This window comes from Megalobrama amblycephala, unplaced genomic scaffold (assembly GCF_018812025.1).
Source record: "Megalobrama amblycephala isolate DHTTF-2021 unplaced genomic scaffold, ASM1881202v1 scaffold426, whole genome shotgun sequence".
Taxonomy (NCBI): Eukaryota; Metazoa; Chordata; class Actinopteri; order Cypriniformes; family Xenocyprididae; genus Megalobrama; species Megalobrama amblycephala.
This window is the reverse complement of record NW_025953373.1, coordinates 208711-224191: the sequence shown is the minus strand read 5'-3', so window position 1 is coordinate 224191 and position 15481 is coordinate 208711. Positions and strand designations below refer to the sequence as shown.

At 36.9% G+C, this 15481-nt stretch overlaps 1 protein-coding gene and 1 long non-coding RNA gene across 4 annotated transcripts in view; one reads left to right on the top strand and one right to left on the bottom strand.

The window, feature by feature from the left end:
* Positions 1-1413: 1413 nt before the first annotated feature.
* On the bottom strand, positions 1414-5645 carry LOC125261543. Of its 3 annotated transcripts, none has more exons than XR_007183357.1 (6): positions 4864-5645; positions 4531-4652; positions 4274-4333; positions 4042-4186; positions 3643-3702; positions 1414-3462 (listed from the first exon to the last, which is right to left on the bottom strand). It is a non-coding gene; the product is annotated as an uncharacterized LOC125261543 (long non-coding RNA). The 3 variants fall into 3 exon arrangements; XR_007183358.1 differs by having other exon boundaries at positions 4042-4153; XR_007183359.1 differs by having other exon boundaries at positions 4531-4649.
* A 1222-nt stretch (positions 5646-6867) lies between these two features.
* LOC125261539 (DNA polymerase zeta catalytic subunit-like) overlaps positions 6868-15481 on the top strand; it is a 99669-nt gene continuing 91055 nt past the window's right edge. Inside the window, 1 exon segment of the mRNA XM_048180094.1 lies at positions 6868-7060. Within this exon segment, the coding sequence (XP_048036051.1) occupies positions 6883-7060 (178 nt within the window). The 5' untranslated portion in view covers positions 6868-6882.

Sequence of the window (15481 nt, the reverse complement as noted above, 5' to 3'; positions counted from 1 at the left end):
TCTCTGCAATGATTTATCATATTTACACCAAACTTCGTACAAATCATCCCAAGCAAGACCAGAGCCTACATGATGAGTTTCGTCGCAACGCCACCTACTGGTCTGGAGATTCAAAAAAGCCAAAATAGCCATTATTTTTGCTTATAGCTTCAGATATGTTTGTCCAAAAAGCATAAATTTGGTCTTGTTAGATTAGGGGCATCATGCCGAGTCGAATAATATCCAATTTTCCCATAGCAGCCATTTTGGCTGTCGGCCATTTTTAATTTTGTGCAAAAATGCTGTATTTTATGAACGCATTAGCATATTGTTACGAAACTCGGTATGGGTCATCAGCACATGGTCCCGAAGGAGCCTGAGCACTTTCAAACCAGCGCCACCTAGTGTTTTTTTTTCATATGCTTATAACTTTTGATCTGGTTGACTTATTTTCACGGGAGTCATATCCTTAGCGAGTGTCATTGTTACCTCACTCTGACCATACCACATTAATTTGGTCACAGCACCACATATTAGTCAAAGTGATAAACCATTAAATCTTTATTATTGACTGTATATATCATTTTTCAACTCTTTTGCCTTAAATGATCGTAATAGGTCTTTAATTGCTCACTGTTGCAGCTGGTCTAATGCATGCCGAGTCAAATGATATCCAATTTCCTTTATTGGCCATTCTGAAATTTGTGCAAAAATGCTGTATTTTATGAACGCATTAGCGAATTGTTACGAAACTCAGTATGGGTCATCAGCACAATGCCTTGAAGAAGCTGTTCAAGTTTCAAGCCAGCACCACCATGAATGTGGTAATAGCGCCATGTATTGTAGAAAATTGATAACCAGTAAATCTTTATGAATTTATAAATATAACAGAGTGATGATTTTCAGCTCTTTTGCTTAAAATGACTTAAATAGGTCTTTAATTGCACACTGTTGCTATTAGTTTGATGATTTCAGCTATGTTGCCTGGTTTATCTGCTTTTCATAATTTTTTTTGTCCATTGTTTTTATTCTATGACTAGCTTGATTGAGGACCCCTTATATTTTTTAGTATTATTGGTATTATCTAAATGCACTGAGTCTACTGAATAAGAACTGAACAGAGCTGAAGTATAACATAACTTTTTTCTGCAGAACAGCTTTATACATATCATGAAATAATATAATAGCAGGAAGTGAAATTAACAATGAACTGATCAAAATGTATAACTTTACTGTATTGTTAAGGTGAGTTGACTTGAGGCAGCCTTAAATCGTCAGATATGGAGCCTGAGTGTCATCTACTAAAAAAAGTTTGGTATTGCACCCAAACAAAATGTTACTGAAAGCTAATTGTTGAAATATTTCAACCTAAAATTTAGAATGGTGTTTTTTGTTTTTTTCATTCTTGCAGTTTAAGAGTAAAACATGATTGCAATAGAATATTATAAAAGATAAGCAATTGTATTTTTACATTTTCATTTTCAGAACTTAGACTTCTATAAGTTATTTTATTTAACTTTTATCATTTATTTCACTTCTAAAATAATTTGACAAGTGTGTTCTTTCGAACAAGAACCATTGGTCTATATTTCAAAGCATTCTTGAATTACAACTATTTATGTTTTAATAGAGCATTTTCATGTCTAATATATATTATGTTGAAACAAAAAAGTGTCTATTCATTTTAAATGGATAGCAATATATTCAATCATGTCTGGCGAATTAAAAAATATGTTTTACTATGTTTTATAAAGGTTAAACATGTAATGATTTATCAACATTTGATAAATTTGATGGAGAGGACACTATACTCAAATCAATTACATATATGCAATTTTATATGCACTTAAATGGATGGAAACTTATTTATATATTCTAAAAAAAACAAAAAAACATTAAGCTTAAAAGATTTTTTTTGATGTGACTACCTCTAGTAAGTAACATTAATATAACAGTTTTTATTCTGTAATTAAAAAATGGCTGATAGGATTTGCAAGTTATACTCATTAGGGGTTTAATTCATCTTTGGTAGTTGGACCACTATTAACAAAACATTAGTAACCTAGCTCTGGTACTTGTCAGAGAAAAGTTTTAATATTATGTAGCGTAGGTTAGTTGGATAATATAGAAAAAATGTTTGTGCATTTTTAGAAAAACAGAAACTCTGAAAATTGCTTGAAAGATATATATTTTTAATCAGAAAATATCAAACCACTTCTTTTTGGTTTCTTTGTATTTTGTTTAATGTCAAATACATCAATGATTAAAGTGGAGTAGGCAGCTTTACAATATGTGCACCACAAACACCTAAGGTAGAAGATGAACATTAAAATAAACTATGAAAAGCATTCAACTAAATATTACCATACATCAATAACGGGTAAAACAGTAAATATATCATATATTTAATTTTATTAAAGACTCCTGTTATTGTAGGTACTAGTCTAACAACAGTTCAGTCCAATGAATATTAAATTACGAAAAGAGTAAAAAATATTCAAAGGTAAAAAACAAAAACAAACTTAAGGCATGTCAATTCTCAGAATAAGTGGAAACATTTTATTAAGTAGTTGTTGTGCAGATGTAAATAGGTTTGGTTTTGGCAGAGTAGATCTGCAAGTACATAGATCTGCTCTACTACACCAGGAAAACACAGAAAGGAAACAGCTGCTAATGCAAAACTAGTTGCTCCATAAGAAAGGAGGTGACAGTGGTTAACAGCAAAAGACGTCTGTAGCATATCTAGAAATGTGATACTGGGATGGAGGATGGCTAAGATAAATGCACAGTGTAATGCTGCCTATCACAGACAGAAATATATATTGTACTTGCTTAGATAGTACTAGATAGTAAGAAAAATCAGACTAGCTGTAGTACTGGCTGCAAAACAGGCAATCAGCAATACATGATAATCATAATAATCATAATAAATAAATAAATAAAGAAATAAATAAAGAAATAAATAAAAGCTTTTCATTTATTGCAAAAATTATGACAATTAATAGAATTTATTAACAATACGTAGCACTTCTGTATTTAGAAATTGTTTCAATGAATGAAAACAGACTAATAAAGAAAATATAAAAAAATGTATTATTAATTACATACATTGATAAGGAATCAAAAAAGAGAATAAATATATAGTAATAACAATGAAATAAACCAGACATAGAGCATAATAGGCAAACAAAGAAACAAACAAACAAACAGATGATAACACAGTAGAAAATACGCAACAGCAAAATGGAACAGTGAGATGCCTTAATGGAGCCAAAGAGAATGCAAAACAAAGGAGATCCTTAAGTAGTCCAGACCAGTTCAGAAACACAAAAAGAAACACCAAGGCAGAATTAGGACACATGACAACAATAGTGGAGTATGAGAGATAAAGGGCTACATTGGTGCCAAACAGTTAAAGTCTGCAGGCACCGTCTAGTGTTGCAAAGTAGATGTTGACAGATGATATGTCGTGTGCTCATAGTCCTACAACACAAAAGAATAAATTTCTGTTGGTTATTGTAGTTGTATGCAATATTAAGAATATCAACAAATAATATGCATATGACAAAAAAGCATTTATGAATAATAGTTTCCTCACAGCAAGTCTTTGTAAGTATGAATGTTTGTTTTGTTTTTTTGAGAAAGAATGGCAGAGTGGGATACCTTCATGGAGCTATAGAAATGCAGACTCAAGGTGGAGTAGGTGGTGCAAACCAGGTGAAGCTGGAAAGACAAAAGACCAATGTGGAGTCATGCAAACTAGAGACCAATATGTAGTTAGACGGTTGAACAAGTAGAGAGTTAATGCTGCACCAGAGGACCTAGGTGTAGCTGGAATATTTCCAGACCAAGGTGGAGTTGGTGGAAAGTACAAACTTAAATCTGGAATGATGGAGGACCTCAGTGAAGCCAAATGAAAGGAGGATGCAAGCAAACGCACTTTTGTAAAAGGAAGCTGTTGCACAAGTTTTGTCGTAATTACTCAAATGTTATGTTATATTTACTAGTTCAGATGTAACAAATCATTATCTAACACTTGGACTATAAAACATCAGTACTTACACATGTCTGAGTTTGCAGATGCTAACGCCAACCTTCCCCTCCATCCTGCCCTCCATTATTAGGATGGTTGCTGTCCATATTTTTTAGGGATCGGCTATGCCCCTGCCTTCATCTTCAGGCAGGAAACGCAAAGTCAGGATGTCAGCTACAGACAGGGTTTACACCAAAGAACCTTATTTTGTGATATTTTGCTTGCTGATTAATAATAAATTACATTGTTTCTTTATCTTACCTCCTGAGTCTTTCTGGTAGAACTAGAAGGTGACAGATGACATGTAGTGTCTGCATAGTCCTACAACACAATGCAACAAAATGTTGTTGTTTACTCTGGTTTTATGTGATGTTAGGAAGTTTAACATATAAATTAAAAACATATGCAAAACGGTATTAACAAACAATAAATGTATTTATATCAAGTGTTTCAGAAGATAGTTTGTTCAGTAAATATGGCAGACTGAGATATTTTGATGAAGTTATACAAATAGATACCAAAATTGGAGACTTAGGCAGTGCAAATCACGGTGAAGTTGAGAAAATGGAAGACCAAGGTGGAATCAGGAAGGCTGAAGACCAAGAGAGAGCCAGAGATCTGGAGCACCAGTCTGATGCTGCTGGATTTAAAGGCAAATGTAAACATGAACTGAGCTGGAACAAGTGGAAGCGATAAAGATGTCAAAACTGAATACATGGAGGACTTTAATGTAGCTAAAGGATTGGATAGCGCAGACATAGTCATTTATAAAAACTCAATTTGTTAACATCAAATCTTTGATCAAAAAAAACAGGGGAAAAAAAGGAAATATTCAATAGTAATTGAGATACCTTGATGGAGCAAGACAGATGAAGAACCATTGTGGAGCCTTAATTGGTGCAGAGTAATGCATAGCCAGGGAGACAACAATTGAAGATGGAGTCAGGAACACTAGACACCAAGATGAAGCCCAAATGTTAGAGAAGCAAGGTGATGCTGGTGGATCTGAGGGTCAAGGTGCAGTTGGAAGATGTGCAAACCAAGAAGATGCCATTTCGAGTGGATGATAATGGAGAAGCTGGACAGATGAAGGACCCTAGGGAAGCTGTTTGAACATTGGAGGATGCATACATTGCCAATGGTTCGGAAGTCCATTATGGAGCCAGGAGGATGACACAGTTAGGTGGAGTCTGGATGTGGGACCCAAGTGACAGGCTAGAGTAGAGCCAATATAACAAGGAGCCAAGGTGTAGCCAATACCAACAGAAACCAAAGCAAAATGAAATGAAACTAAACTAAGTAAAACAATTAGTAACAATGAAATGAATAAACTAAGGAGTTTTAATACATAGAGATTATGACAAAGTAAACCTGACACAAATGATCAAAATGGCAAACCAAGAAAACACATCAGAACACACTATGGCTGTATCTCTGCAATGCTTTATCATATTCAGACGAAACCTCATACATATCATCCCAAGCAAGACCAGAGCCTACATGCTGAGTTTTGCCATAACGCCACCTACTGGTCTGGAGATACAAAAAAGCCAATATAGCCATTATTTTTGCTTATAGCTTCAAATAGGTTTGTCCAAAAATGATAAAGTTGGTCTTTTTCAATTCGGGGCATCATGCCAGAGTCGAATGATATCCATTTTCCCATGTCGGCCATTTTGGCCATCGGACATTTTAAATCTTGTTTTAAAATGCTGTATTTTGTGAACACATTAGTGTATTGTTTCGAAACTCTGTATGGGTCATCAGCACAAGGCCCTGAAAGAGTCCAAACCAGCGCCACCTACTGTATTTTTTTCATATGCTTATAACTTTTGATCTGGTTGACTTATTTTTTCGGGAGTCATATCCTTAGTGAGTGTCATTGTCACCTCACTCTGACCAAACCATATTCATTTGGTCACAGCGCCACCTATTGGTCGAAAGTGATAAACCAGTAAATCTTTATTACTGACTGTATATATCATTTTCCAACTCTTTTGCCTTAAATGATCGTAATAGGTCTTTAATTGCTCACTGTTGCAGTTGGCCTAATGCTCCCAGCCATGTTGGCTGGATTGTTGTCCCTTTTTTGCTTGGCCCCGTAATTGCTGCTTGCAGCTATATTTATTATTATTATTATTATTATTATTATTATTATTATTATTATTAATGGCATCATAGACAGCAGTATGTCTAATAGATTGCGTTCACACTGCATTCACTACACAGATCTGTTTTAATAATATATCAGATGTTTAGCCCCCTTTGCTTACAATCTCTCAAGACTCTAAAGTCTGTTTACATTAATTTTGCATCATACAATGTGCATCTCAAAATGCTCTCTTGTGCTTTGTGTGTGCATTTGCACTTGCATCTCAAAATGCTTGTAAGCCTCAAGCAAAATTCTGTATTTCAATCAGCACATGTCTTGTGAAATGAAGAATGAATCATAGTGCATTGGAGATTTTTTTTTTTTTTTCTCTCTCACGCAAATGTATTGAAGCATTGAGAAAAGCTTGCTTACATGGCATTGTTTTAATGTAATTAATATTATTTAACAATTAAATGTCAATAGTTTTGCTGTGCTGTTTTTGTGCTGTACTAAAATAGGTATCGAGATTGATGAAATTTCTCTTGTATTGGTATTTACTACTGAAAATTCGGTACCAAACTAACCTTTAGTGATCTGGTGTGTTCTAGAATTTAAGGGGGGTGTTTTTTTATGTGTAGGTTTAGGATTAGTGGATGGAATATACAGTTTGTACAGTATAAAAATCATTGTCAGGGAAGGTCCTCATAAAACATGGAAACCCAACATGTGTGTTTGTGGAGGGTATATCATGATATGTTTGGTGTTACTAATTGAATGCATGTTTTCTCTTTGTAGGGTGAGTGAACTCCTGCAGGGTGGAGCTGTAATGAATAAGAGTTTTCAGCCCCATGAAGCACATATTCCCTTCCTGCTGCAGCTATTTATCGATTACAACCTGTACGGCATGAACATGATCAGTCTCGCTGCTGTTAAGTTTCGAAAAAGCAGTGCAACAGGTAACACATACAGGCACACACATACATACAATAAGTAGTCTTATATTGCTAGACCTTTGATTATCAACATAATTGTCTGATTCATAATGCCCACAGTGCCGCCCACTTAGAAAGAGACCATCTGACCTAACATTTAAAACATCAGGATAGTTAACTAGTCCAACATCCAACTAGTCTATTAGTTGATGAGATTGATTGAGTTTATATAGATTTTATTCCTCCTTTCTTTATTTTTGCTTTAAAGGGTTAGTTCACCCACAAATGAAAATTGTCATTTACTCAACCTCGTGTTGTTCCAAACCCATAAGACTTTTGTTCATCCTTGGAACAGAAATGAAGCCACTTCTGCACTCTCCTTTGACAGCTATCCAACTAACTCTTTGACACTTCAAAAAGTTCATATAGAGATTGTAAAACTAATACATATGAATTGAGTGGTTTAGTCCAAATTTTCTGAAGAGACTTGATCCCTTTAAATGATGAACAGATTAAATTTAGGTTTTTGTTCCTCCACCTAATCACACCACCTTGGACTAACTTTTCTTGCTCTGTGAAGGTTAGTAAACTATACACAATAGCAAGTGGAAATATTGGTTTAATTCAGCCATATATGTTTGAACCAGAAACTGATTCAGAAGAAAAAGCTGATCAAATTATACAGGGTTGATAACAAGTCGATGTATCAGAATGGTAATGCTTTTATATATCACTCTCTACAACATCGGACATATGAAGGTAATTATTATGATTAGCCTTTGGCTTGACTGTTATAAAACCTCTAATAATGTGTTGCTAATGCTGTTCCCATGGCTCTTGGCCCCGCCCTGTTTGCCACAGTGTTCTTGTGCTCTCTGTGTTAAAATGCCCACAGAGCATGATAGGAATGATAGGAAAATCCCCACCCACATTCACCCCTGACAGGATTGGTTACAACAGTTGGTTTCAAACTGCATTTTTGAGTCTCTTGGTTCACTGGATTTTTAAGGAGAAAATACTCAGCAATGGTGTTGACTGAATTTACACATGGTTTGTCTTAAAGCAGGGGTCGGCAACCCAAAATGTTCAAAGAGCCATATTGGACCAAAAAAACAAAAAACAAATCTGTCTGGAGCCGCAAAAAATTAAAAGCCTTATATAAGCCTTATATGAAGGCAACTTAAGTAAGTGTATATTAGCTATATTATCCTACTATCAAAATGACTAAATAGGCTACAAATACATAATGAGGTATTCCCGAGGTATATATTTAAAAACTGCTGAAAGCTACAGAAAAAAGAAGCAAATGGATCGGTGCAATCCACAGAAACAGCTGGACTCCAGCAGAGAAACATGGATTTGCAGTTATCATTTTGTGTCAAATTGTTGGATTTTGAGGTAAAATCATTCCATATATATTGTATTGTTATATATTATGTTGACAAATCATCTATTAAATATTTTCCATCTTATATTCTGCATAATTGTGCGTTTTAAAATAAACACTGACAAAAACTATACTATAAAACTATATGTTTTAGGGATGGACAATATGACGATATATAACATTGATATAACGTTAAGTAATTACGCGGATTTAAACCTAAGTTACCTATATTGTAGTTATATAAAATATTCACAGGCAGATTTGCTTTATGTATTTCCTCGGCGTCAAATCAGGCACATATAAATGTCAGGAAACACGACTCCTGGCTACATGTCAATATCCATGGATTAGGTTTATTTGACAAGTTGTAAGAAACACTTTCGAGTCCAACCTTTAGTGTAATTCGTTTGTTTTTACTCGCGTTTTCGCAGTTTCCTCTATTAAATTCAGTCACGCAGCAGGTTCAGAAAGGAAATAATGCCATATCATTACCAGAAGAAGCCGACTGTGTAAATCCTTGACATAAACCGTTCGCATTTAAAGTTATTAAAGCATTTTCCCGAGAAGTCGCCGGCGCGAAGGTAAGACAGAACAACTGATACACTGCTTTGCGGATAGGCGGAAGTTAACTGACGTCATTGTGAAAAGGGTCTATTGATGCTTGCGCGCGCAGTAAATCACTTCCGCGAGAGGATAACAGATCTGCGCGCGAGGAAACGGGGGGGAGCCCGCGAGCTCATTTTAAACCCGCGCGCGCGCATGACATCTCCTCTGCGCACAGATCAAGCCCTCGCGTGCTCGGACAAGACTCGCAGCACGCGCGTCATCATTCCCCACACTCGCGCTCAATCTTATATTTCGCTCGCGCGAACACTTTTGATTTTTGTCAGTCGTGGGGCGGGACTTTACTTATTTCAGTGTAAGCTCAAATGTCATTGGTCAATTCAGTTTTTCCAGAAGTCTGTTTTGATTGGACTTCTATGGAGTCAAATTAATGCCTTAAAGTTTTGCACAAAAATAAAGTTTTGCAAAACAAAAAAAAAGAATTGAGCAATAAAAAAATGTTTTGCAAACAAAAATAAAGAATTGCAAAGGAAAAATAAAGTATTGAGCAGAAAAAAATAAGTTTTGCAAACAAAAATAATAAATTGCAAAATAAAATAACGTAGTGCAAAAATAAAAATATAATCAATTACAAAACTCAATGACAGCTGTAATCCTATTTTATCTTTGCCACATATTTTTCATGCTCAAACCTACTAAATCATTTGCAACGCTCATTTTATTCTGCGTTTCAGTCAAGCGTGCGCTCACAATACTGGTTTTCTTTTGCGCTGCACTTTTCTGTGCGGTTCCCTTTATGGCACTGGTTTGACGTGGGGGTGGAGTCAAGAAACGGGGGCACGCCCCGCGAAACACGTCATCGGCAGGAGACGCAGATCGGAACAGAACAGATCAAGCCCTGCATCCCAATATGCATACTATCCACCCTATCCGCCCTAAATAGTATTGAATATTACTAGTGTCACATACTATTTAGGATGGATAGTATGCACATTGAGACGCAGGCAAGCATAGAGACAGAGCGCATTTATTATAATCTGAAAACCACGCCCACCGGGGGAAAAACAATCCAACCGTCTCCAGGCTGCTTCTTGTCTTTTCTGACTCATTAAAAAAAACAGAACAATGCCTAAAAGGTGCTGTGTGACAAGGCGTACAGCTAACAAGCTAAAAAACCCAGAAATAAGTTTTTATAAGCTGTCGACCCCAAAAAACAAATGTTTAAGGACACAAAAGTGGATACAGGCAGTGAGACAGAGCGCAACGGGTCATATTACTATAAGAAATGCATTGGAGGGGGTCGTAATCGGCGACAACATATGCTAAACAAACCAACAAAAACAAACCATTCATTATTTTTAACCATGTCAAAGAATTATTTCACCTGTCGCCGATTACGTTCCCCTCCAATGCATTTCGCGGAGGCGTGCCCCCGTTTCTTGACTCCACCCCACGTCAAACCAGTGCCATAAAGAGATCCGCACAGAAAAGTGCAGCGCAAAAAAAACCGGTATCGTGAGCGCACGCTTGACTGAAATGCAGAATAAAATGAGCGTTGCAAATGATTTAGTAGGTTTGAGCATGAAAAATATGTGGCAAAGATAAAATAGGATTACAGCTGTCATTGATTTTTGTAATTGATTATATTTTTATTTTTGCACTACTTTATTTTATTTTGCAAATTATTATTTTTGTTTGCAAAACTTATTTTTTTCCGCTCAATACTTTATTTTTCCTTTGCAATTCTTTATTTTTGTTTGCAAAACATTTTTTATTGCTCAATTCTTTTTTTTGTTTTGCAAAACTTTATTTTTGTGCAAAACTTTAAGGCATTAATTTGACTCCATAGACTTCTGTTGTAAAACAATTAGACATGGCTTCATCAATGGACCAGATGCAAGTGAGTTAAACTTTATTTATTAACTGATTGATTGCATTATTATTATAATATGGCCTACCATATACATTAACTTGATTTATTATTATTTTTATGGAGCTGGAGCTGCTGGGGAAATAAGACATATTATATTTGCTGTAGTTCACCGCTACATTACCACTATACTTCCACTAAACAGTGTCTGTTTACCCAGCCAAAATTATATCAGTTCTGAGAACTACAGAAATGTCAAAAGTGTCAATTAAATAGTTGTAACTATGATTCTAAATCCAGAATTGCTTCATGTGGCTTTGGATGAAAGATACATCACTTGTTCATATCAGCAAGAGTTGTTGTGTAAGCTTTTTGTTATCATTCTTTGTCAGTGTAATATATTATCAGGTTAATATATTTTCCATTAAATACAGTATAAAATGGTTTCAGCATTTCACTCTGTTGAAAGGTTGCAGTTAAAGTTAAGATACAGTACACAGTATGAATGATCATACCCCCCGAAACCCAATTTAGAAATCTTTATATCTAAGACATATTTCGTTTTTTTGTTGTTGTTTTTGTATACTATCATGGGTAAACAGATACTGTTTAGTGGAAGTATAATGATAATGTAGCGGTGAACTACTATGTGTTCTCATTTTCCCCAGCAGCTACAGCTCCATAAAAATAATAAATCAAGTTAATATAGTATCTAATAAGGACATATAATAATAATAATGCAATCAATCAGTCAATAAATAAAGTTTAACTCACTTGCATAATAATAGTAAATACTATAGTGTTTTGGACCATACTATAGTAAAGTGTAGTATACTGTATACATTATACTATTTACAACACTTTGTTAATGAATGCTTCAGTATACAGTGTATTAACTATGATGAACTGATAAACTGTAATAAATACTGTATAGGCTACTTTAGTTTTTACTACAGTAAACTCTAGTGTATATTGTAGTAATATACCCTATAGTTGTAGAAAACTATAGTATTTGGGTAATTTGTTTATATTACCCTCAACAACTATAGAATTACCACAGCAAATAAAAGTACTATACTATACTATGGTTCAAAAACACTATAGTATTTACTATAAAATACTATAGTATTTTTTTCATCTGGTCCAAGCCATGTCTAATCATTTTACAACAGGCGTCCAATCAAAACAGACTTCTGGAAAAACTGAATTGACCAATGACATTTGAGGTTACACTGTATAAATAAGTAAAGTCCCGCCCCACGACTGACAAAAATCAAAAGTGTTCGCGCGAGCGAAATAGAAGATTGAGCGCGAGTGTGGGGAATGATGACGCGCGTGCTGCGAATCTTGTCCGAGCACGCGAGGGCTTGATCTGCGCGCAGAGGAGATGTCATGCGCGCGCGGGGGTTTAAAATGAGCTTGCGGGCTCCCGTTTCCTCACGTGCAGATCTGTTATCCTCTCGCGGAAGTGATTTACTGCGCACGCAAGCATCAATTGTGCGCTCGGTCATTAATGGCATTAAAATGCCGCCATATCGATGGCTATGACGCAAATCTTCGTTGACAGAAATGTTGAAATGTAATATTTATTATACACATTTTTACAGCATTGAAAAACGTTAAGAATGTTTGTGTCATGTTTGTCCTCCTACATAAACCATGTGAAAACAAAAAATATATATTTTTTCCATTTTAATACATTTTTGAAAAAGCTCCAGGGAGCCACTAGGGGGGCGCTAAAGAGCCGCATGCGGCTCTAGAGCCGCGGGTTGCCGACCTCCGTCTTAAAGTATATTAAAAACACCATATAGACATATAAACAACATTAAAAACTTTTTGACTTTTTTGATGATTAACTTGATATGATTCATATTAGTTGGTTTAATTCATTTTACAAATAGATATTTCCTTGTTATTTTCATGCTTAATTATGCTGAAAATGCTTCTGCTTCATGCTTCTGTTAATTTTACTGTTCATTCTGTTTCTCATTTCTTCATTATTCATATTTTATCTTTCATTTAACAGCACGGCTCACATTTAGAGCTCCTTCAATGCAGCAGCACAGTAATAACTTGACGTTTTCCTATAATAATGAAGGTAACCCAAAGGACTTTCGTTCATCTTCGAAACACAAATGAAGATCTTTTTGATGAAATCTGAGGCCCTACACGAACACGAGTACTTTCAAAAGCGCAGCTTTTTCTATGCGGTTTGGCCTTTCATCCACACGCAAACGCAGTGTCCAGTCACTGAAACCGAACATTTTTGAAAACTCCTGCCAGAATGAAGATTTGTAGAATCTCTGGTTACAGTTTTGTCATGTAGATGGTGAAACCGGAGATTTTTGCTTGTGACATTGGAAACTGAACTGGCAATAACCTTTTTTCCAGGCTTCCGATTGGCCAACATTATTTCGCCACCTGTTGGTTTAGCATGACAGCGTTTCATAGTGGTGTTTTGTTTTTGTCCCCCCCATATGTTTCCATTGGGAAAAAAAGAGCTTGTCATGTAACCCCAGAAGAAAAGCATGATTATTACGATAGGAGTATCCAGATATATATCTGGAACTTTCAAATATACCATAATTTGTTTCCACACTTTAATTAGGTTAGAAATAACTGTTTCTGTTGATATTTTTGACATAAATTTTTATGGGACTATCAAGTCTGCGCTGTTAATGAGGTTTTTTACAGGAAGCTTCCTCAATTGCTAACCATTCTGGCTTGTCACCTGACTCCATAGATAATATCATCTTTAATCTGATCAATTTTCTTTTTCCAATTCACTTTTAATAACATTTCAGGCTTTTAAGTGATTATTACACCCAAATATTTGAAGGAGTGGTTTGCAATTTTAAATTTGCAATTGACTAAAGAATTATGATCTAGATCATCAGAGACTGGCATTAATTTGCTTTTTCCCCAATTTATTGTGAATCCAGAAAGATGGCTGAATTTTTCAGTAAGCTGAAGTAATGGTGGAATAGATGTTTCAGGGTTAGAAATGTACAAAAGAATATCATCCGCATACAGCGAAAGATGTTGGAGTCTGCCCTCTATCACTATAGGGGCTATGTTAAGATGTTGCCTGATACTGGCTACCAAAGGTTCCATCGATTATGTCAAACAAAAAGGGAGATAGGAGGCATCTGTCACAGACACGTCAGGTTCCACCTCACTCCCTTACCCACGCACTCAATCACCAGCCTACTAATCACCGCCACCTGCACATCATCACCGCAGTCATCAGCACCAGGATAAATACCACACACTCACACACACTCATTGTCCGGTCTCGTTTGTGATACAACCTGTTGTACGCTTACCTTCAAGGACTCCAAAGTGATACTTACCTGTCTCCATTGTCTCCTTCGTCTCCATCGTCTCCTGATCTCCTCGTGTGCTTACCTGCCTGTGTGTGAGTGTGTTCGTCTGCCAGCTCCAGCGTCTCCTTCCAGTTTCATCTGCATCGTAAAGAAAAGGACAGTATTACCTCTCATTCACCTTCAAGATCATCGCATTCACTAGTCTACTCACCTGTTTCTCTGCTGATCCTTTCAATAAACTGCATCATTGCTTTTATCTCTGCCTCCGGTGTCTCTGTCATAACAGAAGACCGGACCATAACAGCTATCGATCAGCATGAGCCATCACGACCCGTTCCAAGAGCTCGTGGACGCATTGCGATGAGCACTCACTCCACAACCACCGTCACCTGTATCCACCGCCGTGGCTGCTTCCGCATCCACTATCACCGCTGCCTCTCCTATGTTCACCGCCAGTCCCATGGCCAAACCGGCGCCCTTCTCAGGATCGGCGGAGGACTGCAGCGGATTCCTCCTTCAGTGTGAGTTGGTCCTGGAGATGCAGCCGCACTTCTATCCCACCGACACGGCGAAAATAGCGTTCGTGATTTCTCAACTGCAAGGGAAGGCCCTCCAATGGGCGGATTCTCTCTGGGCTCAGAAAGGACCAGTTATCAAATCCTATGCTGCTTTCGTTTCTCACTTCAGAGAAGTTTTCGGAAAACCCCTGACTGATTCAACCACTGGTGAGAAATTGTATAATTTAAAACAAGGAAACGATACGGTTAACGATTATGCCTTGCAGTTCCGAACGCTCGCCGCAACCAGCGGATGGAACGAACAAGCCCTCATCACCACCTTCCGACAAGGTCTGGAACCCAACGTGCGGCTGCATCTCGCTGCATACGAGGACTCCATAGGACTCGAACGTTTCATCCAGCTCGCCATCCGAGTGAGTTCTCGTATGCAGTCATGTCTCCTTGAGCACCAGGGCCAGCCACTAGCCAGCACTCTCCTCCGTCGGTCCGAACCCGTCAGCTCTCCAGAACCAGCCACCGAACCCATGCAATTGGATAACTCCCGTTTGTCACCCACAGAAAGACAAAGAAGGCTGACCCTGAATCTGTGCTTATATTGTGGATTGCCTGGGCATGTCATCTCTGCATGCCCAACCCGTCCTCCTCGACCCGTGGTGAGTGCTATCATTCCCTCTATCCAGAACATGAAACCACTCACTACAATTGTAAACCTTACTGCTGCTGATGTTTCCATTCCAGTGGTGGCACTCCTCGATTCAGGGTCAGCAGGAAACTTAATCT